This window comes from Alosa pseudoharengus, unplaced genomic scaffold, assembly GCF_046254945.1.
Source record: "Alosa pseudoharengus isolate Yale_2024_CS ecotype anadromous, Long Island Sound unplaced genomic scaffold, YU_APseudo_1.1 YU_APseudo_1.1_scf_15, whole genome shotgun sequence".
Lineage (NCBI taxonomy): Eukaryota > Metazoa > Chordata > Actinopteri > Clupeiformes > Clupeidae > Alosa > Alosa pseudoharengus.
Window position 1 is genome coordinate 19,382,228 of NW_027468620.1, and position 27,939 is coordinate 19,410,166.

The 27,939-nt window shown below is 43.6% G+C and overlaps 1 protein-coding gene across 2 annotated transcripts in view; it reads left to right on the plus strand.

Annotated features, from left to right (window-relative positions):
* LOC143123790 (neurexin-1a-like) overlaps positions 1 to 27,939 on the plus strand; it is a 262,633-nt gene that overhangs the window by 197,608 nt on the left and 37,086 nt on the right. For both annotated transcript variants that reach the window (XM_076285071.1, XM_076285072.1), the window contains exons 19-21: positions 15,444 to 15,615; positions 22,126 to 22,215; positions 23,652 to 23,974. In XM_076285071.1, coding sequence (XP_076141186.1) covers positions 15,444 to 15,615; positions 22,126 to 22,215; positions 23,652 to 23,974 — 585 coding nt within the window. The remainder of the gene's footprint in view (positions 1 to 15,443; positions 15,616 to 22,125; positions 22,216 to 23,651; positions 23,975 to 27,939) is intronic.

Genomic DNA, 27,939 nt, shown 5'->3' on the forward strand with positions numbered 1-27,939 from the left:
AGTGAAAAATCAATTCCCCTGCACCGTCTGTGTGTGTGTGTGTGTGTGTGTTTGTGTGTGTATGTGTGTGTGCCTGTGCGTGAGACAGAGAGAGAGAGAGAGAGAGAGAGAGAGAAGGATGCAGAGGGAGAGAGAGACAAGTTTTTTCAAATTAATTCAAAAGGAGCTGTTGATATCACCAGCCTCGGACAGCTCTGTCCAGTCTGTGCCCAGCGGTGAGCACGTCGACCATGCAGAGCTCCCCTGCCCCTAAAGCACGCTCCGTGCCCCACATGCATACCATTTACAGGGCAAACAAACCTCGCAAGCCCACCGCACACACATGGTGGCAAAGTTCTCTCTCTGGCTCCGGTTAAGGTGACCTTTAAGTTTGAGAAGATGTTGGCTCATTCCTTTCAACGGCTATATTCGGGGCATCCAGACACTTCGGCTGCTGACTCGAGGCCAATGTCTGCTCCATCTAATGAGGTCTATTTTAGTTTGACACCTTTGTGGGGGGGGGGGGATTCCAGTCCCTAATCCTTGATCGCGCTAGATTGTGTTACCTGATTATGACAAGCAATCTGGCAAAGTGAAAACAAAGTAATCAACGTTTGCTCCTCCGAATTTGGCACGGGAGATGGAGGGAGAAGGGGGGGGAGGGGCGATGAGAGATGACAGCCAAGCTGCCGAGGCATCCCAGCAGTGGAGATGAGGGAGCCCATTTCCTGCCACGGTGCCGGCAGACAGCAGAGTCACTGCCATTTGGGCACGTGAAACAAAAATGTGCTAATTCAGTACAATGCAGGCAGCATTTTGGGAGAATGTTTTTTTAAGTGTGTGTTAATATCTGATGCATGCCCATGTGTGTGCGCGCGCACACACACACACACACACACACACACACACACAAACACACACATACACACACAAACACACACATACACACACACACACACACACACACACACACACACACACACACACACACACACACACACACACACACACACACATAAGTGTGAGCATAAAATTTTTTTAGGGAGAGGCTAAGAGGAGAGCAGTTGGATCTCATTAGAAAAGAAGCTTCTTATTTCCAAACCTCGAGCATAAAAGCAGTCGCACCTGTCAAAGAGATGTGCCACAGTGCACTGCAGAGGTTCCCAGAATGGGGAGCGCGAAATGGGAGGAGAAGGAAAGTGCTGGACCAAGCTTATTTTTTGACCTTGTTTATTTGCATATTTATCAAGTCATGCATGGACACACACACACACACACACACACACACACACACACACACACACACACACACACACACACATTCACACATACTCACATGCATACTTGTGCACTCACTCACACAAAAGCACACACACACACAGGCAGGCATACACACAGTTGCTTAGGTCATCTATTTAATTGAATGAATTATGGAAGAGGATGCTAAGCAGGTGATACCAAGAGGAGATGGCAAGATAATCATTCAAAAGATGCTGGCTCCAGGAGACAGAGAGAGAGAGAGTGTGTGTGTGAGAGAGAGAGAGACAGAGAGAGAAGGACAGAGAAGGAGTAAAGAAGCGACAGAAAGAGGTGGAGATGGGATAGTGTGTGTCATCCGTGTATTCACATGAATGTGATTAGGTGTTTTGACACACATTATGCATTTTTGCATCTGATCAAATACTGTATATGTGCATATCAAAGGCTGAACATCAATGCGTGGACTTGCGTACATCTCTTCGTATGTGATATGAAAACGGTGACGTCACTGTAGCATCCTGCGTCCCTGTAAGGCAGAGGGCACGTGTAGGCATGTGTGTGCCGCGGCCGCCATGTGCTTAGCACATGTGACGCTTGTTCAGGGGTCAGCCAGCGAGATCCGTCTCACAGCCGCAGCCTCAGCATGCAGACCTCAGGAAGGACAATGGGCTGGTTGCAGCAGCAGCAGGGAAAACCACTGTGCATGGCATGAACAAGGGAGTAGTCGGAGAGGGAAAAAAGAAAGAAACGTGTGAGTGAGAGGAGGGAGAGGAAAGAGATGGTGTGATGGGGGGGCATGGGGGGGTTAAGACAAATAAGAAGAGAGATGGCAGGAGGCAGCAAAAGACGAGGGAGAGAAAGGGAGAAAGACAGAGGTGAAGAAGAGAGGGAGGGTGGCTGGGAAAGAGAAAGCGAGAGAGCTAAATCTGGGGAGAGGAGTAAAAAGCCCGGGGCAAAGTGGCACCAGCCGAAAGGATCCTACTCAATTAACGTCCTGGCACAACACTAATGCAGATTCTATTTCCAAGCATTAATTATGCGTGGCATCAGTTCCAGCTCACTTGGCCTGACATCAGTCTTCCGCGCCGCTGTCCTCTCCACCACCTCCGCGCCTCCGTCCCCACCGTTTCACCCCATATCTCATCAAACCCCCCCCCCCTCCCGTAACCTCCGTGAGGAGACAAAAGGGCAAGGAGCCTGGAGCTGACTCCGGTTCGTCTTGCTATCCGAGACATGCGGGTGCGTGAGAGTGTACACAGCAATCAATATCCACCCTTTCCTCTTTTCTCCCTTTCTGTCTGTTTTCCCACTCCCCGTCTCTATTGCCTGTACATATCTAACCTCTTCGCTTCATCGCACGTGTAGGTTTTTCCTAACAGGCTCACTAGCAAGGTGTATTCTATAAAATGTACTTGACTGCTAACATCTTGTAAGAGCAAGTGTCCTAAGAGCTTTTTGGCCGCTATTTTCTGTGTTTTTATGCTTGTTTATTTTATTTTTTGTTTATTTTGGAGGGGGGCTTTTGTTGTCTGCTGATGCAAGCCACTGGGGGGGGGATAGCACTAACTGATCTGTGTGTTTTCATGTACCTCTCTGCTTGAGACAGAAAGTGCTGGCCGTGCAAGAAGCACACTAGTTAATATGGAGCAAACCGCATCAGCAGATTGCTAACCCATGGAGCCTTAGCCAGAAGCAGCTGTTTCACAATTGGTTGGACTGTGCCGTGAGTCAGGGTTATTCATGTGTAGTAAATGCAAGAAAGTGTTGTGTGATGACGCCGTCCTCCCGACAGACTCTAGGTGAGGCAGACGTGAGGTCTGGCAGAGCCAGTTCATCATCTGCTAATCTGAATTGACTGGCAAATGCCCTTTGATTTCAGAGGGTATTCATTGAGACCTGCTGGTCATCCCAAGCAGGGCATGTGCTGCTGTGAAATGCCCCCACAGCCTCCCCTGTCATTTGGCCTTGCCCACCATGCTAAAAGGATCACTCCCATGCCAGGGCTACTTTAATGGCAAAACATGTTCAAATCAATTTTCTCTTGTTAGTGCAAAATGCAATCAATGTTCTTGTTGTTCAACAATTATAAAGTGTCAATAGACAGGCTAAGATTACCATTGAATTGTGCATGAGCAATTACCAAAATTGCATTGTCGTGGGGAATGGCATTCCTCCAATGATAATTGATAAATATATTGTGACGGATATTAGCTCAGAAGGAAGGTCCAGGCTGTATGGTCAGCGCTACCACCTCTCTTGGGACAGGGGCAGGCAGAAATAGCATCGTGCAGCTCTAGCCAGAGGCGACCACCTCCATAGCGTATCGATCAGCACTCGCAGTCGATTCGCTGAACGCAGCAAGCTTGGAAATGGCCTCCGCATTATGAATTTAGCAACAGCGAGGAAAGTCAGGGAAATAAAGAAAGCAAAAAAAAAAATGAGTGGAATGGAAATAAGCCGATTGTGTGGCACAGCGGTGTGGGATCTATGCATGACAGTAAGTGGCCCCTCATCATCCAATCCCCCCTCGACCCCTCCCACTCGCAGTGGGAGCAGTGCATCCACACGTCCGCCAAAGGTGTCCACACCTTGTCATCCTCCAGAAGGACGTGCCAACACCACCAGTGAATCATTAATGAACTCGCCTCTCGTGGTAGGCAGGGAATTGGTGCACCCGCAGGTTATCCATTTGCTTACACACTGTAGAGTCTCTCACTTGAGTCATAGAGGTGAGAAACCTCTCTCGATCTCTCACCCACAGAAGATGTCCATCACACACATTAGTTTATGCACACATGCTACTAAGTTGCGGCTCCATGTTTATTTAGCCAGTGTACAAAGACACTGTGGTGCTAGGTGGCTGATTGTTGTTGATGTGAGTGGGGGACTCATCTCCCATTCAGGTCCATCCACAAGCACTGAGTCACCGTCGTCTCCAACTGCCAGGGCTGGCATCTACTCGTGCACATACACATTATCTCCTCTTCTCTCCTCTCCTCTCATCTCAGCTGAAAGAGAGATCAGAGGCTGGCACAGGGATGGAGACACAGAAAGACATGTACACAAAGGAAGGAAGAGAGAGAGAGAGAGAGAGAGAGAGAGAGAGAGAGAGAGAGAGAGAGAGAGAGAGATGCTGAACAGAAGCCGTTGTCTATATTCCTGGGCAGATGTCAGTGCTGTAGGATACAGAGGCGGGGCGACTGTCAGCTAGGAAAAAGTGTGGAGAGGGAGCCTGGTTGGATGAGTGCATGGATCTGGCATAACGAGAGCATCTTTAGAGCATCTTGGTCACGTACAGACTTGGCCAGGAGGGGTGAAGTTATTTATTTATATATGTATTCATTGGTATTGCACCATCTTCCTCTGGTTTGCTTCAGATACATGAACTAAAGCATAAACCTTGGTTTTACTTGAAATCATGGTGCTGCATGAATTTAAATGAATATAATTCACTGATGCAGTGGATTAAATTGCTTCACTGTCCTCTCAACATATTTTAAAAACCCATTAAGCAGCTTGTTCAGTAAACAGCACACACCAATGAGCAGTTTAGGGTTGAAACATATTTCCTGGAGTGTGTTGCTGAGTATTACGCTGGCAGCAGAAGCCAATGGGTCTGTGCTCTGAACACTTCTTCAGGGAAAGATGGGAGGGTCATCATACCACCATCAGATAGAACTGGCCACTGATGCATTAAGAACTTCAACAAGGTCATGTCTTTGGTAATGCATAGCTGAGTTAAGAGGAAATAGGCATGTGAGTGTGTTTTTGCATGTGAGAGAGAGAAAGAGAGAGTGCGTGTGTGTGTGCGTGTGTGTGCCTGTGCATGTGTGTGTGTGTCTGAGTGTGAGAGAGAGAGAAAGAAAGAAAATAAAGAGCTTTTTATTTCTCACCAGCACAAAAAAATCTAGGGATCACAGATGGATGGGGTAAGAAAAGCGCAGGCTGTTATGAGCTCGGTGGAAAATAGAAGTTAAAGTAGGTTCCTCTGCGGAGCAAGAGCAAGAGGAAAAAATCAGCAAAGGTGCTCTGGTAATACATGGTGATGCATGGATCTGATGGGAAATAATGTTTTGGTGCTCTTACAGAAGAACTCCACTAAATTGCATGTTGCATTCCTCAACCCCCCCCCCCCCCCTCCCTGATTGATGGTGGTAATTTTAAAAGTTGGCATCCACCATGGTCCTCAGTGAGGGTTTGAAACGAGTTTCTCTGGGCTGTGGCTGAGCAATTCCCTCGAGCTGTGCTCTTTTCTCCTCCAGAGAAGACAGAGAGAAGCCAGGCTGTCTGGAGAGAAACCCAGCCCAGTGCAGACAGAGTAACAAGGCCATCTCCATAACAGAGAGCACGCACACACACACACACACACACACACACACACACACACACACACACACACACACACACACACACACACACACACTTCCCCACATTAGGGTCTGTGTCTGAAATGGCATCACATACACCAAGACCTGGAGATGCACACCAAGCGCTCTAGCCGTAACAGTGCTCTTGGCATGCAGATACCGCCTGCCGCTGTGAGAGACTAAGACATGCAATGCCCATACAGCTCCCAACTCCCAGCTCATTGCTGTTGGAGGGCAAATGGGAGGGAGAGTGAGGGAGAGGGATGCTGCTGAACTCTCATAAAGCAGAGCCTGCCTTGTAGAAAACGTGCCTCAGATTCCTCCATAATAATCCCTTCAAAAGTCAATAAGCGAAATGCAATCTGAAAGGGAGGGGGAGGAGGGAGATGAAAGGAGCCACAAGCCCCTAAACAGGAAGAAAAACCTCACTGTGTCTGTGATGTCATATAGCCCTGAAGTGGTTTTAGTTGAGGGATTTTTTAGATTTTTATCTGGTTTCCGCAGTAGCCGCACCGTGATAGCGATCGCGATCGTGTTTCCACGGACGCTCGATGGTGGACTCGCTTGTTTGCCCGAGAGAAGATTCCGAGGAGTCATATGAAAAACACAGGGGAAATCAGGATATATATCCGAGATAGCATCAGCCACAAAGCCGCTTGACATGAAATCAGCGGGGCAGTGCTGGGCCTCTCTTTACCAACCCAGGTGATTCAGCAGCCTCCAAAAAGCTATTGCTTGTTAAGAATTAACATTAAGGAGGTAAAGGCAGCCCGTCACCACGTCAAGTGGAGTGCAGGGCTACTTTTTTTTAAGAGGTCTAGAGCCATCATTCACAGGGCCACTTGAACCCTGTGACCCTCTCGTGGTCCTTCTCATCAGCCCTCACTTGATAGTGTCCCACGAGTGGTGTGCATGAGCGTGCTCGGGTCAGACGGGAGTAGTGATTAGCCCTCCCGGTCCCCACTGCTGCTAATGTGTGCTGCTCATAATCAGCCTCCCACTGTAGTCCCTTCTCCAAGGCTAGCTGAATTGTTGGAATGAATGTTTGGTGAAAAATGCCGGTTTGAATTATGCATGGTGTGTTATTAGAATGTTTGTTTTGGTTATAGAAAAATGCTGCTCTACAAAGCGGTGTTGCCACTGGTTATGATTGTGCCACTGGGAGGCTGGGACGGGGGACAGCGAGCACCAGCGACTGTCTTAATAACTTGATTAATCAATTAACACATGAAAGAGTTTTGGATTAATATTTCACTCTGAGCAGCAAATTGCATAATGAATAAATCATCTCTAGCTGTGAGAAAGGCCATTGGGCAAAGGACTGGTGCCTGTGGTGTTGGGGTGTGAATGGGTTTTTTTGCCCAGAATCTTTATCTTGTTATCACCATGTCAGTCATTTGGTGGCAGTTCCGGGTGACATTGTGCCATCAGACGAAGCCTCCTGCCCGTTCTCAGTCTTGGGGGCCTTTGAGGCGCCCCGAGAGCATCGGACCAATTAGTCTCTAATGCAGCGCGCCAGATGTGCCATCACACCCCGGCACTTTATATCCAGCAGACACAATAGGCATCCCTCGACGGACGCCGATTACAACTGATCGCCGTCAGAGGACAAAGGGGGCATTTGACTGAGATCCAAGATTCAGCCATGCAAAGGACGTGACGGATTGAGCCGCTCGCTCATTTGTTGCCATGCAGACGGTTTGTGGCAGACCTACAAAGAAATATATCTTTTTTTTCCGAATTGCGTTTCACTTAACTTACATTAACTGGCCGAGCAGATGGCACAAGAGTGAAGAGGGAGTGAGAGAGAGAGAGAGAGAGAGAGAGAGAGAGAGAAGGTGGAGTAGAGACTGTGAATGGAGGGAGAAAAGGGAAAGAAAGAGATTACAGGCATCATGAAAGGGCCTGTGTGTGACTGCAGAGAGAGTGAGAAGAGAGAGAGAGAGATTGGAAGAGCAGGCGAGAAGAGAAGAGAGGAGCTATTTGTGTGCTGAGCCACATCTGTTAAGTTAAGATCCTGCAGCTCCTCGGCTAGGCTGATGCTTCTCCTTGCTCAGCCGCAGACATAATATGCACTGTGGCTGCGTTTCACTGGATTTATAGTCCCTTTGTAATCTTATGAGATTATTCCTTCTAGGCCTCATGGACGTACTGTATGGCCTTCCTGGGGATGCTGGTTTGGCCCGACGGCACTGAAATATAGTGTTATGACACACAATAAATTGACTCTCGAGTTTGGCCATGTCAAAGTGCTGTGATAACCTTTGCAAATGGCGCTAAGGGGCTTTAAACAGAGTCCATGCTTGTGATTTCATGTAGATACATAACAGAGCTGTTTGGGGCCACGGTGGAATCCAATCTGGATGTTGTCTGCATGTCCCCTGGCCAAAGCCCACTGGCGTGAATCATGGCTCTCAGTTGGACGGCAGTATGGGCTCATTTCACTTCATCACATTTTATCAGCTAAGCTTTGCTCTCTCTCTCCCTCCCTCCCTCCCTCCCTTTGTCCCATACCCTTCTCTCTCTCTCTCTCTCTCTCTCTCTCTCTCTCTCTCTCTCTCTCTCTCTCTCTCTCTCTCTCTCTCTCTCCATGTCTGCCTGTTACTTGTTCTCCTTCTCTCATTCTTTTAAGCAACGTCGCTGCCTGGGCCCCGATGATTTATTAACTGGAGGTATTTGATGAAGCTGAGCTGCGCAAAAAGCCTCTTGATAGACTCTCCTTGTGATGGAAACAATTTCAAGCCAACTTCACAGATAATTAGGCCCTTTAGCTGGCAAACCTGGTTTTGAAATAAGCTCCAGCGTGCTTCTTCTCTCTCGCCGGTGCACCCCACTGGCCAGGATGCTCTCAAGGGGGCCCGCAATTGGAGAGGAGAGGAGGGAACTTCATCAACAGCGCTCACAATTTAGCTGCTCCTCTTTGCCTTTTTAAGTGCTATTTGCAAGTGGCTGGGTGGGGGCAAACTAATTGTGTTTGTGTGTGTGTGAGTGTGTGTGTGTGTGTGTGTTTGTGTGTGTGTGTGTGTGTGTGTGTGTGTGTGTGTGTGTGTGTGTGTGTGTGTGTGTGTGTGTGTGTGTGTGTGTGTGTGTGTGTGTGTGTGTGTGTACGTGTACATACATACAGAGTAGTAAAAGTTGTGATTAAGCCTGCAGGCTACAGGGACTTGAAGGGACCTGAAAATTTGAATAGTGACAGAACAGAGCAGCAAGTGACTGGAGACTCACCGTCATGGTGAGCTACAGCTACTGCATGTGTCATCAAGCACATAGGGGTGGTACTGGTTGGGCGGGGGAGGGGGGGGGGGGGTTGCTATCGCTGCAGCCTGACGTCATTCTATTTATTTGGGTTCCAATCACTGTTTATTTGTTTTATTTTTCCTAAATGTGTGAAGGAATAGTGATACCCCTGAAGGTGCAAATAAGCTACAACATAAAGTGTCCATGATTGTCTGTCGGTGTCCTGAGAGAAGTGTTCGTTCGTCCTGAGATGAAATCCTTGCAGATTTACTCTCACACTCAGAGCTGTAGGTGTGCTATGGAGCTTTGCCCAAGAATGTGTGAGACAGCAGAAAGCCAGGGAAACAGGGACTAGCAGCAGAGTGCTCTCTCTCTCTCTCTCTCTCTCTCTCTCTCTCTCTCTCTCTCTCTCACACACACACACACTTTGAACTACTTTCAATTCCAAAGGGATACTGCCAAGCACTAAGATGGATACAAAAATCCATTTTTATATGAAGAAAATATTGAGGGGGGAAAATTTAGAGCTTAAATTATAATTAATCTTCTTCATACCACTGATATTACGCTCCATCCCCCTGTGGTCTCCACCCAATGTGGCTGCGTTTTGCAGCAATATTTCTGTCTTAGACGCCATGTGATGCAGTGGACCAGCTCCTACAACGCTGTCACTTGGAGTTCCTTCAGTTGTGTGTGTGTGTGCACTTGTGTGTGCAATGTCCATGTAATTGTGTGTGTGTGTGTGTGTGTGTGTGTGTGTGTGTGTGTGTGTGTGTGTGTGTGTGTGTGTGTGTGTGTGTGTGTGTATGTGTGTTTGATTTGTTTGTTTTGACAAATTCCGTCTCTGTCCTAATGTATTAGCAGGCATTAGAAGGCTTAACGGATAGAATGGGTCAAACTGAAAATTAACAAGCCACGACAAGGGGAGGGGGAAAAAATGACTAGGTATAAATGGAATTGAAAATTGCCATGCTCATTTTCTACCTCTAATAATTCCATTACCACAGTAATTCCATTAATGGGGTTTTGCTAAAATAGCAGCCTGTCAAAGGTAATTAAAAGATAAGGTGAAACACAGTGGATCCTCTGTGCTCCAGCTGCCCCCAAGCCTGTCGGAACATAAGAGTCCTCTTTCTACTCCCTGAGAGTGCTCATGCCCAGACCCTACCCTGCTCCAACCTGCCTCTGTGCCCTGTGCTGTCCCGTGTGGGAAGGGCACTCTCTCACACCACCGGAGCCCTCAACTGCACAGTCCCATGTTGAGAGTGCCATTTCTGGGATGGATGTGGGTTTGTGGTCCACCTGGTAGCTGCTGTTGTTGTTGTTGTGCAGGGAGTGCATCCGGGACAGAGTCCTGGGTAAGCAGGAGGTCCCTGTGCCTGTGTGTGTGCGTGTGTGTGTGTGTGTGTGTGTGTGTGTGTGTGTGTGTGTGTGTGTGTGTGTGTGTGTGTGTGTGTGTGTGTGTGTGTGTGTGTGTGTGTGTGTGTGTGTGTGTGTGTGTGAAGGAATGAGGGCCTCTCAGTAGTATTTGTAGTGAAGGAAGACACGACGCATTGTCTGGGGTGCCCCTAATAGCTAGATATGAAATGTGACGGGTGTACAACGGTTGTCAACACGCATGATGCACAAAGTAAGGGGAATGTTGGGCGAATGTATGCTGCTGAGAGCCCCCCTGCAAATCCCCACCCCACCCCCCACCACACACTCCCTGTAAGATTATCTGCAGAGGAAGTGAGAGAGAGAGAGAGAGATAGAGAGAGAGAGATAGAGAGCTTGGTTATTGATTTAGTAAGGACGCTTCTTTTTCTGTATTCCTCACGCTTTGTCTGATAGTCTCTCTGGAATTCAGAAGCAACCATGCTTCAACATTAAAAAAGTTTTTTGTTTTAATATTATTATTATTATTGTTGTGTTAGCTTGTTTTCTCTCAGTTCAACAAAGTTTATTTGTGTTTAAACTTGTCATGTTTGACCCTGAAGCAGATTATGGAAGAATCAATATTTAAAAAGCTTCATGCACACAATGTATCAAAAAGCAGCGTGTTATTTACTGATGAGAATCTGAATCCAGACAGATGTTGACAGCCTCAGTGGTTTGCTCATATTTGGAGGATTTATTCATCTAATGAGAAATATCACAGAGCTCAAGACAACGGAAAAAAGAGAGGGAAATATACCCATGGCCTCTCCTCTAAAGAGCCAGAATCACATTACAGTCTCCTAGGCCTATATCCTTAAGGCCACACTGCATTTAAATCTCAACACGAGGTTATTCAGCAATTTACATGTAATTTCATATCAAACTATCCACTGAAGACATGCAGCCGTGGGCATTGTGTATGCGCTCTAATGTTATGGATTAGTCCCTGTGTGGAAATCTCTCCTCTTGGCATGCCTCATAACAGGCATGCCAAGCACTGACGACAGCCCTTGAGAAGGATGTTTTGTTTAGACAAAAATGGCTCCTCACATTTAACATTTTAGAAATTGTTATTGTTTGCTACAGTTATTTACCAAAGGACATGGAAATGTAATGTTTGGACAAGTAAATCTTAATATTAGAGTGTTTTATAGAAGATTAAGATTATCTGTAACAGATGACTGTTTGTGCAGTTATGTCAGCATATGTTGTTGATTTCCATATTATCCTCCAGCTAGAGGGTTTTCAGGGTAGTGAACTGGAAATTAAGCTAAGACCGAGTAAAATGTTAAGTGTCCTACTACTGCTGTGGAGAATTTTCAGGTGCCATCTACCCTTATTAGATGTCCTAAGATTGACATCTAACCATCTAGTTATCACATTGGTGCGACATACGGACATTATTCATTATGACAGTGCTCAGTGGTATAACTTTGTCATGTCACCGTTATCAGGACAGCTCTTATGTAAGACTTTCTATGCCACATGCATATAAGCTGTCACAGCATCAACTATTATGAGAGATTGTAATTAAAAATGGCTGATAATGAAAACATGAGTTTGCCATATCAATGGAAAATAATACATCATGACAAGCCGTGGCAGAATACAGAAGGAAATGGCTATAAAATATACTGCATTTGACATGGTTTTGCTAGAATATGAAGGAGGCTTCCATTTCAAGACACCCCTGTAAATAGCAAACAGTTCCAGAGCTTCAGCTTTAAACTGAGCAGAGTATGCGGCGGCACCGAGGGCACCCCCCCCCCTGGCCCTGGAAGCTGAGCGCTCCATCAGTTAATTAAACTCCATTCCAGTGCGATGAGCAGTTAATCAGACGGGCATGCGTGTTCCGTGACGGGGCGCTCCTCGTCGTTTAAGGTGTGGCACACACATATATATATATATATATATAGATTTCCCCCAGGGCTTCACAGCAGGGTACAGCACTTAGCGACTTCACAGAGGTGCTGCACAGAGAAGGGAGAGGAGACAAGACAAGACGAGTGGAGAGGAGAGCAGAGGAGAGGCTGGCTGGCTGGCTGGCTCTGTGGCATGTGAGTCAGGGGAGTAGGGCCAGCAGGGAGTGAATCCTTTGATAATATGTGCGGCTGGATGAACCATCCTAAAGGACCATGTGTTTTGTTTGTTTTTTCAACCAGGAGAGGGGGTAGTCTGACATACATAGTGATCTCATTCACACCACCTATCCACATACACACACACACACACACACACACACACACACACACACACACACACACACACACACACACACACACACACACACACACACACACACACACACACAAACACCCTAGAGATACAGAATAGTACGTATGAACCAAAAAGAGCCAGTCTGCATCACCCTCCAACTTATGAGAAGGAAGACATCAGAGAGTGTAGAAAGAGAGTGCTCTCTCTCTCTCTCCCTCTTTTTACTCCCTCTCTGATTTCATGATTTCATCTTTCCTTTTATGCTATATATTTGTGTCTCTGTTCTGTAACAAGAATAGCAAAAAGAAATTCCATGCACACACACACACACACAGACACACACACACACACACACACACACACACATACACACACACACACACACACACGCATTCCCTGACAATATAAATATACACACAAAACACACAAAAACATCCACATGAGTGCAAACCGAGACGCTTTCAAATGCAGGCGCTTAACGCAAAAATAGGCTCGCTCTCTGACTTTGGATTTAATAGATAATTTGTGACTAAATGTACGAAATGTATTAATGGGACTTAGGGGAGCATTAAAAGTCCATTGCAGAATGCTATTAAGATGCCACTTTAATTGGCTTCTTCTCTGCCACTAAACCTGTCCCCCCCCCCCCCCCTTCTCTCTGTCTCCCGCTCTATAATGGGCCACTAAAACTACGAATTAGTGTGTTTTCTTTATGCATTTGACAGTCCTTGGAAAATAGTTGCCCTGTCAGCCGGGGTGCTTTGTAGTTCCTGCTCCTGCTGTGCCGGGTCCTTGAAATGAAGGCTAAATGCGGGCGGCCATCTCATGCGATGGCAGCTCCGCTTTCAAGAGTGAGGGAAAAAATAACTCCCCCTCTCCAAAAAACCATGCATTTATGCATATTGCAAAATATTTTCATGATGTGTTTAACTGACTGGCAGCACAAAAATGTAAAGAGTAAAAGACTTGCTGTTTGCTATTGCCATCACGGTGCATTTGAAAATCTAGGCACCAAATGTCTCATTTGCAATGCATTTGAAAATCTATGGCATCAAACAGCGATAAACTGGTAACTGGTAATTTGATATCTGACTGCAAGCGGAAAAATCCATTCCCACTGATCATGTTTCATGTTATTCCATGATGTTTTGAATCTCCTCACATAAAAACCTCCTGTCTGGCTTTTAATGCCTTTCGACAGTGCATAAGGCCCATTTTATCACCACCTCAAAATCTCCCTTATCTTCACTAAAAGGATTGAGGTGACGAGAGGAGGTTACCCAATCTAGCGCTTCTTAAACCAGTAACTGCTATCAAATTTCATCAGCATCCAGGCGTGCCAGTGTGTACGATGGCTATGACCGCACCCATCACAACCACATCTCCCCTGCTTCCCTTCTATCTATCGCATATAGTATACCGCCACTGCGTTCCATAAAGAAAGGCTTCAATAACAATTTACGTTGGATTTTGCATTCGTAGTTTGGCTAAGTGCTGGTCTGTGAGCTCTCCTCTGTCCCTTTGGCATAAGGTTCTGTGAGGCAGCACAACTGCTGTTCCCCATGCATGTCTTTTTTTTTAATGGCTACCAAAGCCACCCTTAGAGGCAGGCAGAGCACGGGCCCAGACCATCGGTACTCTGCTGACTGGATAATGGCATTCGCTTGTACTGCCGGACCCATCAGCCAACCAGATGCTTCCTTTATGGCCTCTCCTGGGCGCGCTCAGATAGTGCCAACTCGTTCAATTCCGCAGGGTAAATCATTTTGGAGGAGGGGGTGTAGACACTTAAAATCCCTGAAAGCATCGTTCTTTTGATGTAATGACAAAGTCGGGGAACTAATGTTTATGATAGCCTTTGTCATAACATTGATGCGAAAACAAAAAAGACTTGTTAACTTTGAAGTGGGTTTCGTCTAGATTGCTGTATAGTAGTGTAGAGTGCATTTTATGGATTTCCATGGCAACACAGTAGAACACTGTTTTATTTATTTTTTTAGTCCACACTTTTGCTGTAGGGCAAACTCCAAAACACAGATGGTCATTGCTCTCGCTGGTGAAAATGCATTTTTAACGAGAAACAGCAAGGCAAACATGAAACTCGACAGATATAATATATTCCTTCTTAACTCGATTATTTTCCAAATAACGAGTAAAAGAACACCTTTTCCATACAAAAGAATCAGGCCTGTTGTTTTAAAGAACTGAAATTCAACAAAGTGTTCATCTAGTTTGTTTGTTACCTGAATCAATGTGCTGTCTAAAAGACAAACGCCATGAAATTATGCAGTCAATTAGTATTGATGACTGTCTTTACACCGACCATAAAAAATAAGTCAAGCCACACTATTTTTGGGGTCAAGGTTCTTTTAAAGATTCTCATTGAATTACAGTCCAGGCCCCCTCCCTTTTGGAACGCAATTACAGGATAGATAATATCATTAGGTGCTGACTAAGCCTATGATTGACTTTAATAGGTGTGCTGTGTCTCAAGCCAAAGTAAATGTTTGCGTAAATGCAACTGGGCCAAAGCTGAATAGATGAGATGTGTGCCGGAATCGAATTAGAGTCTTCCACTGCTTACTCAGCCCGCAATAAGCTCCGGTTGGAGTTTCAGCAGACTTATGAGATTTGGTTTTAGCTTTTCACCATTCCTTAGTTGGGCTTGATCATAGTGTCATCAGTGCTGCCAAGATAACTCAGAAAATCCAGACAGAGAGGTATTATTAATGTGTGTGAGACCAGGCCTTTTTGCATTTCAGCAAGGCTCAGTGAAATATAGGATTTAGCAGTATGTAATTATTTTTACAGGTATAAAAAACAGATAAATAAACATCATCATTGTTCTCATCAACATCAGTTCTATGTGTATATATGTATTTGAACTTGAACTGTACAATGTTATTTTCACTGGCAATTCAAATTATTTTCTTTTTGTCTGTCTCTTCTCTTCTCTGTCTGCAGGACAAAGGGAATATCGCTGTAGTATTCAATGTGGGAACAGATGACATTTACATTGAGGAGAAGGCAAAGTTTGTAAATGATGGAAAGTACCATATAGTGAGGTTTACACGGAGTGGTGGTAATGCCACGCTGCAGGTGGATGACCTGCCAATCATTGAGCGATACCCCACAGGTAAGGCATCTTCTCTGTTCACCTCTGACCTTTTAACCTTTACTTCTCTGATCAACATAGACTGTTGTTTAAGACTTACATGCTTTAGTACAGTATATGCTGAAGGAAATGTTGCATTAGATGAATTTATTTATGTTTGTGTTGTCGATCTGTGTCATCTGCAAAGATACTTACCCTATATCACTCTGTGTATGCTGTATGCTGTTGCTGTTCTCTGTGTGTGCTGTTGATATGGTCACTGTTGAAAGCCATGTAGATATGAGAGTATGGGTGTAAGCTGTCGAACGGCTTTGACAAAAGCTCTGAAGGATGCTTTTTTTTTAGTCGACCATCTTCCCCCTCCCTCCTTATTCAGTCAGTAAATATATGCTGTCTTGCCCAGAGAGTGGAGAGGAAGAGAGAGAGACAAAAAAACTCAAACATTCAAGTAGATGAAATGCTATCCCCATGGCAACCATTTTCTTATTTAGCCACTTCCAGGACAGATGAGTCACAAGGTTCTGGGGACTTGATGCTCAGGTAAACAGCAGCAAGTGGCCCTTCTTCACACAGTAGTGTCTTGCGTTCGATTGGCCAGCCCTGCACAGTCCAGTGTGAACTCCAATATCCCCCCACCCCCACATAAACACACACATACACACACACACACACACACACACACACACATCAAACATCCGCCTCCTATGCTGCCTCTTCTGCACTTAAAGCAGCCCGCTGTCTGTGCCTGTCACTGGAACGGAAATAAGTTGGGAGGTGGTATGCAAAAGATGCCCTTTCTCACCGTGTCTACAGCCATGGAAGCGGGCGAATGAATTAAACCCACCCACACCCAAGCCCCCACCACCACCACCACTAACCACCACCACCACCCTCCCTCCGCAGTGTCTGATGACCTACTCAGGCATGTGAAATCCTGTGCCTGGAATGAAAAGGGACCGTTCACAGATAGCCTCCCCACCCCTCTGCTGAGAATCGTAATGGATACTGACCAGCAGCCTACGCAAATGATCATTGTTCAGGGTTAATTGCCTAGATACGGTGCCCATAGCATATGGTATTTATTTACACGAGAGATGCTCTATTGACTTCAAGAACATACCAACACACACACACACACACGCACACACACGCAAACACAAACACACACTGTGTGAATTATGATGTACATCCTATGAATAATTCTGTAATGTAAACAGTTCCTAGAGAGACTTTCAGCTACAGAGATCACGGCTGCATTAAATTCAAGTGCATAGACTCTTTTATGTGACTATGCAAACTTTGAAACATCATCTGCATGATCAGACTGAGTGTATAATAGCAATTCAAAGGGGACTGAAATCTGCTGGCTTTTATATATTTAAAATGGATCATGTGTTGTTATTGCAGTGTTAATGCAGAGTTCACTATTAGATATTTAAGATGGATCATGTGTTGCTATTGCAGTGTCAATGCAGAGTTTACTATTTGAGATGATGATGATCCCATGATGAAGAGTCGCCTGCTTGCTTATCAGAGTTGATACTGAACCACAGAGAAGGTCTATTTCCTTCTCAACTCAAGGTTTATTCAGATCTTAGTTTATGTGTATTTTATGACACAGTATCCAAACTATTGTATTATTATCAAGGCTATTTCACATGTAGTACACTTAATAGATATATTAACAACAGCCTGTTGTTCATGGAGTCCAGTTGAGGAAAATGCCTATTTGTTATGCCAGGTTAGCCATGGTAAAATAATAAATAATAATAATATAATGATTTTAAAAGCATTTTCATGTCACTAGAGATGAGCTTTTTGTTGCTTGGAAGAAGAGTGACATGAAAGTATAAAGAAGTGCTGATAACCCGAATGAATTTAAATTTTTAATGAGGAGCGGAGTTGAGTGTGGGAGCGATAAGAGATGTGTTGCTTGCCCGATAATTGCACATTCTTACATTCTACATCTAGTTAAGGAAATGCTGAACACAGCTTTTGATACAACCACAGAGGCATAGAAATCCTGTTGTGTGGTACACCATTTCCATGTAAAAGATCCTCAACCTTCACCATGCTTGCAAGTCACAGGCTGCGCTGAATGGCTTGAGTTATGTTCATTTTAAAAAGAACAAATCTAGAATGTTGAACAGGTTGCATATGTAATATTCTGGTTTCTGACACGTTATAAGGAGGTACAGTAGGCCTACTTCCATTTCAGTTTGCCAGTAGAGATGTTAGTCAGGCTCTTAACTATACGTAAAGCATGTATAGCTTAATGCTCATGATTCTTCTTTCTATCTAGTCTCTTTCTTAGAGTCAATATCAGTATTGACTAACATAAAGATAGAGGTGGCAAGTTATTCTTTCCCTCTTATTGATATTTCAGATGCACACATTTGTGTAAATATTTATATTCCCTGAACAAAGTGGTATGAAAACCATTACCGATACTTTTTATTCAGATAAAAAATATAATAGTCCTTATTCCTCAAACATTTTCCTTGTGAGTGATGGTGAGCCAAGCCTGCCTTTAAAGAATGATGGGTGAAATATCGGGGCGAGGCTTAGAATAAGCTACCAGAGGACTAGGGGGCAGGGAGAGGTCAGCTATGCCATAAAGCCCAAGAGTGGAGCCCTCTCGCCACTCTCCTTATGACAGTGATGTTGACAGTGACACTTAAGCACTCAGGGCTATGGAGTGGCAGAGCAAGGCAAACAAAGGCCCAAATACATACAGTACACTACTCTATTTATTTTCTCTATGTTCTGTCCTGTCTCTTTCTCTCTATCTATCTCTATCCATCTATCTGATAGATAAATAGATAGATAGATAGAATGATAGATAGATAGATAGATAGATAGATAGATAGATAGATAGATAGATAGATAGATAGACCATACATATATAATACAACAATATTATTAGTATAAATCTCTGTGTTCATCTCTATGTCCCTTGTTCAGTGCAGTCAGTGGTAGACAAGTGGGCAGAGAGAGTGGGGATGCTGTTGCACTCTGTGTGGAGGAGGGGGTGGACATGGCGGTGGCGCTGTTTGCTTCCTGGGCCCAGCTGCAGTCCTAATGAGTCAGATGCAGCGTAGCACAGCTTGTGACATGGCGTCCAGAGGCCAGCCCATCACATTATTATATCTGCACCACCCTCCACCCCGCAGCTCCCTGTCTTCACTTACCCAGTTTGTCAAGCTCACCTTGCAGCCAGTCAACCATGCTTGGGTGCACAAACAATAGAGCGGACAGACATATCTCCTTCTCTCTCCCTTTATCTCCCTTTCTCTCTCTCTCTCTCAGTGCAGGGGATGCATTTGTTCTCTATTCTAAAAATAATTGTATTATTTTTTTGTTATATCCCAGTCGAATAGGCCGATATTTTGATATATGCACGTTTATATTTTTTCCCCATGTAGTGTGCTGTGTGGGAGTTTGTAATGAGACAAAGCCTGGGCCTTATCTGAGCACACTATTAACAGAGAGGGGAGAGACCTCTGAATGAGCCCGGCCCTTCTGGCAGCCACACCGGCATTCCGCTGGTTCCCTGCTGCCTGGGCGCTAAAGATAAGTCGGACTCATCCCGCTCCCAAAAAACTGCCACCCCCACAACACCCCTGCCCAACTCCCCCTCCACCCAGCCCTCTGTGCCACCACAGCTGGAGCTCAGGAGCATGGGCATGGGAGAGGAGGCCAATGCAGATTCAGACATATGCAGCAGCGATAGCATTGTTTAACACAGGCACATCCTCAGGAGAGAATCGATATGCGATCACGGCTCGATAGCAGAGTTAATTAACACTGGCGGTGGGCAAGAGGCCCAGCGATGAGCATCCTTTACCAGACGAAAAGGTGTCAGCATTAAGATCATCTTATCTAAGCAGCGGAGCCTCTGCTCCTGAAGTTCTCTCCAACTATATGACTACCCAACTGCATAGGAGGTCGTACTTGCAGAGTAATGAAGGATAATGTGCTACAACTCAAGGTCTGAGTCATTGAAAAAAATATTATTATACTGTATTAGATATTGGGCCATGTGCAGTATATCTTTATTTCCCTGACTGATGTTAGAGGCATATAGTTGCTAATACTTATTTAGCTGTAGCCTCTGCTAAGATCTAAAGGCAATGTTCAGTAGGTTTAGCCAACTTTTTACCCCTATATGTCCCAGCATATACCCTATATGTCTCAACTTTTCCCCATCCTTTTTTTTTCGTTTAACCCCATGCAGGATTTTTTTCTTGTGTTTATTCTGTATGGAAATATCAGAGAAGGCAAATGAAAGAGGACAGCACCGTTTTTAAAGCCTATAAATTGCAGAAGATTACTGCTTTGTCAGAGGACCACTGGGAGATAAAAGCCCATCTGCACAGAATTGCAACTGTCAGGAGATAAATAAGTACAAACATACTGCACACACACACACACACACACACACACACACACACACACACACACACACACACACACACACACACACACACACACACACATACGTACACACACACACACAATAAATGAAAATGAAAATAATGAAGCTCTCTCACCTACTTTTTCCTGACACCATCCATTTCTGCAAGGATGTCAGCAGTCAGTGGCCCCCGATCCTTGCTATCCCAGACGGGATATATAGGGCAATAGAAAAGCTTTTAGTCAAAGACCTGTCATTCCATTATTGCTATCAGCAGCCTATCAGGTCTATCATCATATTATGAGAAAGACTTTAACTGTAGGGAAATTGAACTGTACAGTGATAGTATTATTGGACTGGCCAGAAGTATTTTGTTTACATCTTCATTCTAAATCACTTCAGGTACGGCAATACATGTTTTAATTTTTGCCATGAATTATAAAATGTATTTTTTTTAATATTTTTTTTTAAATAAGGATGGAATTATGACCTCAAGTAAGACTGGGGACCTGACATTCAAGGCAGACATGGCATATTGAATTCTTTGTCTATCTACTCAGACAGTTGGGTGCAAAGCTGCCAGAATGTTCCGCGGTAATCCCTCTTTCCCCTGCGCAGAAGTCACTCAGCACAAGATTAGCACCTCTACCCTCAATCTTTACTCTCAGAGCTGAAAAAACAAGGCAGATACGAGAGAAACGAATGAACTTGAAATGTGACAGAATATTGTCAACCTGTGAACCAATTGAACTGGACGGAATCCAATTTAGGAAGACTATAGAAATGGTTAGGTGTCACTCAACGTCCACACCACTGGCTTTTCTCTTTCCTCCACAGATTATTGGTCTGTGTATAGCTACACTTTTCTTTTCACTAAGCCTCAGCACATGAATCACGCTATTGGCTCTAACTGGAAGCTGTTGCCACATTGTTTCCATTTTGACTGTCAGCATTATATCTATTGTTAGAAGCTCTTCAGAGTTCCTCTCCAAACTCATTACCTTTCGTCTTCTCTTTCTCCCACACGGGAAAGGGATTCAGACATCCTGTGATCAATATATATGAAGAATATGGAGCCCCAAATCCCCTTACCATTATATTCAGTCAGAGCAAAGTGAGCGATAACAAATCAATATTATTTTGTGTAAATCCCACAAAGTTCCAAGAGGAATGTATTCAGACTGCGTCTATTTGATTTGGAACGCAGTGAGGTGGTGAGGAAAGAGATTCACTGCTAAGGTGTTTCTCGTGACTGAAATCTGCAGAGAAAGGGGTGAGATGTTCTAAATTTGTTGGGGGGGGGATGCTGGTTGTTTCATCTGCTCCACAAGAGGATGAGAAGAATGTGAATGACAGACAGGTGACACTGACTTGGTGTTTTAATCAAAACAACCGTCATTTAAATGTCAGCTTTTGTCAAAGCCTTCCACAGTGTATATCCCTCTGAGGGCTTTTATTCTGTACTGTTGTGTGTTCTGCCTGTTCCAGCTGCCTAACTTTCTTTCATTTTTTATGTCCTGAACCTGCAAATCTTCAAGTATCATCACCACTGTATATCCTGTTAGCATACTTTGACTGGTTAATTAGTCTTTTTAAATGGAAATGGGAGATATGTGTGACCATGGAGGTATTTTTTGTAGATCTAAATTAATAATTGGATGCAAAAGGTTGAATGTATTTGACTAATAATAAATAAAATGATGTTCCTGGTGAGATGCAGTATGTATAACTAGATTAAAATTTGTCCAGAAAGAAAATAAGGGGGGGGGAAAAGAAAAGAAAATCATGCATTGGAAATTTTTGTAAATATTTATGCCATGGTTATGTTTTAAATTTGTGGTTTTGGATTGGTCTTTAACTTAACATTAATTTAGATGAAAACTCTGCGGACTAATTCATAATTAACTTAGGAATAATTTGTTTGATAAAATAAAATAAAATGTATTGAGTGAAAAGTTTGGTCAGTAGGATGTTGCAGATAGCTTTGTTTATAAATATCTAAAAATTTCCAAACAAACGATTGTGACAATTGTATAGCTCAAGCTTTAAGTATTAACATTTAACCTTTGACCTTACAGATTTTAACCAATGAAATGTCTCTTTAAACTTTAAAGGCAACTTTGATAACGAACGCCTGGCGATTGCTAGACAGCGAATCCCATACCGACTTGGTCGAGTAGTTGACGAATGGCTACTCGACAAAGGTAAAACATTGATTAAAACTTTAAATAAAAATAATTTGAACATAACAAAGTAATACTTTGTAACACGAATAAACGAATCGAAATAAATGTTCAGTAAACCCAATAAAACCAAGCGATTTAAAATGAAGAAAAAGTAGCTTGAAGTACCTTTACATTTTGCATAATAATGTATTGAGCTGTATAATACTTTTTTATTTTTTGTAACTTCAGGTTAAAGGGACTGTAAATATAAATCTAACTCAGTCATTAATATTAATACTATTAAACTATCTATAAATCACATATTATAGCCATTTTTATCTGTCTTAAACATTTAAATGATCAGGGTAAAAGTAATCTCGTAGACAGAGATCATATTTACATATTCTTTACACATGTATACTGATATGTGTTTTTTTGTCATGAAAACCGCACACATTTAAACTTGTAGATATGTTAAATAGAGTAAAACAGTAATTGGCTTCAGTACTGAGTCCCTTTAACAATCATTGTAAATTTGCACAGGGTATGGACATAGAGGAAATGCACACTATTACGGACCATAAAAATAATTAAACACAAATTTTGAGTGCATGCATGTGTGTGTTGAAAATTCAAATCTGTATCTCCCACTTGATACGTGTCATTTTTTTGCCTTTTCTGTTTATTTATTTTATTTTATTTTTTTTTTTATTATTATTTTTTTTTTGCCTCTTTTTGTATTCCAGAGTCAAGTCTCCAGACACTTCATTACCCCGTCTACACATTTTAGCCATGTTTATTTCACTTTTACACCACTTTTGCTAAAAGGCAGTCTGAAGGAACTTTTTTACTGTTCTTTTCATTTCACCCTGTATTGTAGACCAAATTCTTATCTTCTTATCTCTAAATATGAGATCATTTTGAAAAATGGTAGCTGTTTTGTATTGTTGTTGTTTATGATTGTTGATAAGTAATAGTCAGAAGACTTATCGAAAATTATTAAATAAAACTGTTCCTTCATTAATTTGTGGAGTATTCACCTTCAGCACTAATGTGAGGTTAGAGTCAGATGGTTGTAAGCTACTGCTGTCAATACATCTCATTTTAACAAGATGCAGGATCAGATTCTTAATTGCCTTCCTCTTGTGAGAAAGAATTGCTATTACATTGATTTGATTGTCCTTTTAGCAAAGGCACATTGATTTAAGACTACCACAAATGTTTTTCTTTGCATTCGTTTTTCCCCTCCTTTGATTCTGCATTTCATAAGCATTCCTTCATTATAACGGCAATAAATTACCGGGGGTCTGCTCTAGCACCAGGTAATTTATCGCCCTCATTAGCCACTGGGCAAATAATCCGTCTTTCTCCGCGGCGCGATTATTTCTCATCACCTTCTCTTTGCTCTCTCTTCTAATTGCCCGAAAGAGTGCCGTTAAACACTCTCGCACGTATGTAACGTTGTTTCTCCACAGGGCGCCAGCTCACTATCTTCAACAGCCAAACCACCATTCAGATCGGCGGCTTGGAGAAAGACCGCACCCGGTCGTTCCAGGGCCAGCTTTCAGGGCTCTACTACAACGGCCTCAAGGTCTTCAACATGGCAGTGGAGGGCGACCCTAACATCCAGATCGAAGGTAGCGTGCGTCTGGTGGGCGAGGCGCCGTCCTCCTCCATCACCCCGCAGTCCAGTGCCACCGCCAACCGCTCAGAGACCTCCACCTCCATCATGGAGATCACCACCACCACGGCGGCCAGCAGACGAGTCAAGCAGACGACTCCGAGAGAACCGCAGCAGGTAAGGCGCCAGCTTATGGTCGCATTGCCCTTTCTCGCACTTCAGACACGATCTGTGCTCCCCCCCCCCCCCCCCCCAAAGATCAAACAGACAGTGTAGAGAAGGACATGCCAGCTTCAGAAAGTAAAAGTCCATCCACATGTGTTCCAAACATTAAAGAAGCCAGCTGATCATAATAAGCACAACTCTTCAGCCAGGTAGATCAGTTAGCTAATGATATCACCTGTGTTTAGTGCACAGGTCAAAGGAATACATGACAAGACTTTTACTTTCTGGATGTCCACCCTCATAACAGAACATTTATAGAACATTTACAGAGCATTTATGTTCTGTTAATGCATTCATGTTCTGTTACTCTTTCTCTTCAAGCACCTGACTCACAAACATTTTTGATATAACTGTGAAGATAGATTGAAAGAGTCTCTTAAGCGTGTTATTGGCCACTTCTCATGTTAAAAAGTAATGGTGACGTACAATGACACTGGCGTTTATATCATTCATACACAGCCAAATTAGATTAGGAGACTCTTTTGTAGGCTGCTTGGGAAGGCTTTACTGAAGCTTGCACAAACTGCTTGCAGGATGTGTCTGAGGCAGTGCATGAATCAGCCATGGCCTAAAGGGATGTCTGCAAATCTAAACAGAGTGCCGTCTTGTACGGACCGAAATATTCTCTTCTATTTTCTCCCCTCCCATTTATTGAGAGCATTTATTTCCTACTAGGTCGGTCACACATACACAGACTGTTGTGTCCTGGTTTCGTACAATGCCCGGCTTTCACTGAGGCGCTTCTGTGCCCTCCTCTTTGCTCTGTGTGTTTCTCCCTTTTGATCTGAAAACAAAGATTTGGTACAGGCCTTATTGCCTCGGAGTGACTCCATACAGTAAGTGCACCACATTTGCCATGGTCCCTTTATGAGGCTGATGGTCTTCTATGCGCAGACAGGGGAGAGAAAGGCCAGCTGATAGTGGCTATATCTAGGTCAGAGGAAGTGGAGGACAGGCTACTCACTGCACCTCTGGATGGTTCCTCTGCACAATGTGTGTGTTGATGTTTGTGGTTATATGAGTGTGTGTTTGTGTGGTGAGTGGCTGTGCATGCATCTGTGTTTGTGTACATGTGTGTGTGCGTGCGTGTGTGTGTGTGTGTGTGTATGTGTGTGTTTGTGTGTGTGTGTGTGTGTGTGTGTGTGTGTGTGTGTGTGTGCGTGTGTGCGTGCGTGCGTGCGTGCGTGCGTGCGTGCGTGCGTGCGTGCGTGCGTGCGTGAGTGTGTGTGTGTGTGTGTGTGTGTGAGGACCCCTTATTTTAGTGGGCCTGTCATAAAAGCAAGAAATGAAGATGCACTGCCCAGAGGGCTTTTGTGGCCAGTGCGCTCAAGAGCTCAAATAAAAAGGAGGCCAATGAAAACGCGAAGCAGTGGCACTTAAATTGTTCCATGTGAGTCCCTGGAGTGATTGCATGTTTTGGTACGAAAGGAAGTGTTTCTGTTTTTTCCCCAAGCGTTGTGCATTGAATCACTTTCATGCCACATGAATGGCCTGGGCCCTGGCCCGAGTCCCCCCCATAGGGATGGATTCACAAAGGCTAGCAGGAGATTTATGTGATTCACAGAACATGTCAAAGCAACAAAGTTATCCCAAGATGGCTATAACATGATTAATGTTTCATAATGATAAGATAATGATGATTGTACTTAAGTAAATTCATCAAACATACATAAGTAGTGTTGGGTGATTTAGTATTTGTTACTGTTGTTATTGTTATAATTATTTACTGTATTAAATTAATCCTTATAATTATTTATAGTATACAGTATGATATATAACTAGCTGTGAAATGTTAAAGGAAGTTGTTTGTGTTAGTCCACAAAAGGGTGAATTTTAAGTGTAGTTGATCTTCAGTGTGCTACTCGCCTGTTAATATAAGAAATGGCGGTCACATTACTTTTTTGCAGATGATTGAATTAATACATTTGATGAAGAGAGGGACTCACAGCCTGAGGCCCTGCTTTGAACATACACTGATCAGCACTGAAACTCTGATGTTCACATACTGTTCATTTCTGTTAGCTTTCTAATGAAAATGATTTGATTTGGGCCTTCAGATTCGAGTACAACACCTGTGACATTTTTTGACATTTCTCAGTTACACATTCCCTCCTCGTAATTGCATACATTGGGTGGACCACATAGAGACTGGCTAAGCAAATTGCCTTTAGCAGATATTTTGAAGTGGCATTATGTCAGTATTTCAAATTTGATTTGCACTTAAGAGACACATTTGCTCTGCAGCAATCCAGCACTGAACCCTCATCAAGTAACAGATTTTTTCCCAGTGGCTAAAACACTGTACGAGCATCTTGTTGACTCTGTTGAATGATCAGAATTGCACAACATATAGATAAAAGTGGGTCTATGGGCATACAATTCTTGCCCCATGCTACAACATTCTCATTCTCAACTCTCAGTCTCATTCTCAATTCTCAGTCTCAGCCTCAGTCTCAGTCTCATAAAAACTGTGATAGTAGTTTTGTGTAATCCAGTTTACTGTATGAATAAATTCTTATTGATCGTTTACAGACAAACAAACTAAAGGCACCAAAAACATAACCTCCTTAAGAGCAATAATAATAAATAGATAAATAGGCTTATTTTTTTTAATATATCCACAACAATGGTTAGTGGCCCAGTTAATCCTTTGCTTTCTAAAATAGAACAAGCGGTTCCCAGCTCCTTCCCATTGTAGAGATGTGGAACATGTCCGCTGAGGGAAAACCAGAACTGATACCCTGTATCCCCTCCAAACAAAGCCCAGCTTCTGTTAAGACCAGAGCATCTCTCATTAGCAGATCCACTGAAGCACCTGCTATACTGTTAATATTCATTGGACTCATCTTTTGATCCATTGCCACATAACGTTATAATCCATGTGCAAAATTAACCAATGGACCAAACAATGGACTCACATTTTTAATACCAGGCACTTTCATTCTGTCACACCATGTGGTGTAGCTTGCGAGTTAAACTGGAAAATGTTTAGTGTTCATAATATTTTTTCAGATTAAATCATTTGTTTCTCCATTAAGCGCCATTTTATGCATTGCCCAATAAAAAGTCCTTATTGCTTATTTGTATTCCTCTACTATTTTTGTAGATCTTAAGTATAAGTATAAGTATATATACTCTTTTGATCCCGTGAGGGAAATTTGGTCTCTGCATTTATCCCAATCTGTGAATTAGTGAAACACACTCAGCACACAGTGAGGTGAAGCACACACTAATCCCGGTGCAGTGAGCTGCCTGCAACAACAGCGGCGGTCAGGGAGCAGTGAGGGGTTAGGTGCCTTGCTCAAGGGCACTTCATCCGTGCCTACTGGTCAGGGTTCAAACCGGCAACCCTCCGGTTACAAGTCCGAAGCACTAACCAGTAGGCCACGGCTGCCCCATAGGCCAAGGCTTGCTGTGCCAACATTATGACAAAAGACCCAAGGATTTTTCTAGATCTAATTAGAATGAAATTAATCAATGATGCCTGGCTTCCTATATTAAAGGAGAAATCCAGCAATTCAGGCAGCTACAGCAGCACACTCTGGGGATATGTCTGTGAGCCCTTCTGCCCATGCCCCCAGAGTTTAACACTGTAGCTGCCTGGCTACTTTAGCTGTTGGAACTAGCAACTCGAACTAGGTAATACTGATTTGTTTTAGGTTTTTTTTTTGTACCGACAATACTCGGTGAACTCGAGAAATGGAGATCTATGTGACAAATCGACGGATTTCTCCTTTAATAATGAATGTCAACTTTTTATTTTGGCCATACATAAATTACCTAAATTATGGCTAATGTTCACTTTTCCTTTGAATATAAACAGCTCACCATCTGCAACAGAGATTACTGTAAAGTTTTATCCGATTAGTAACAGATTGTGTCACTTCAGGCTTGAATGAACAGTCAGGTGTTTTCTC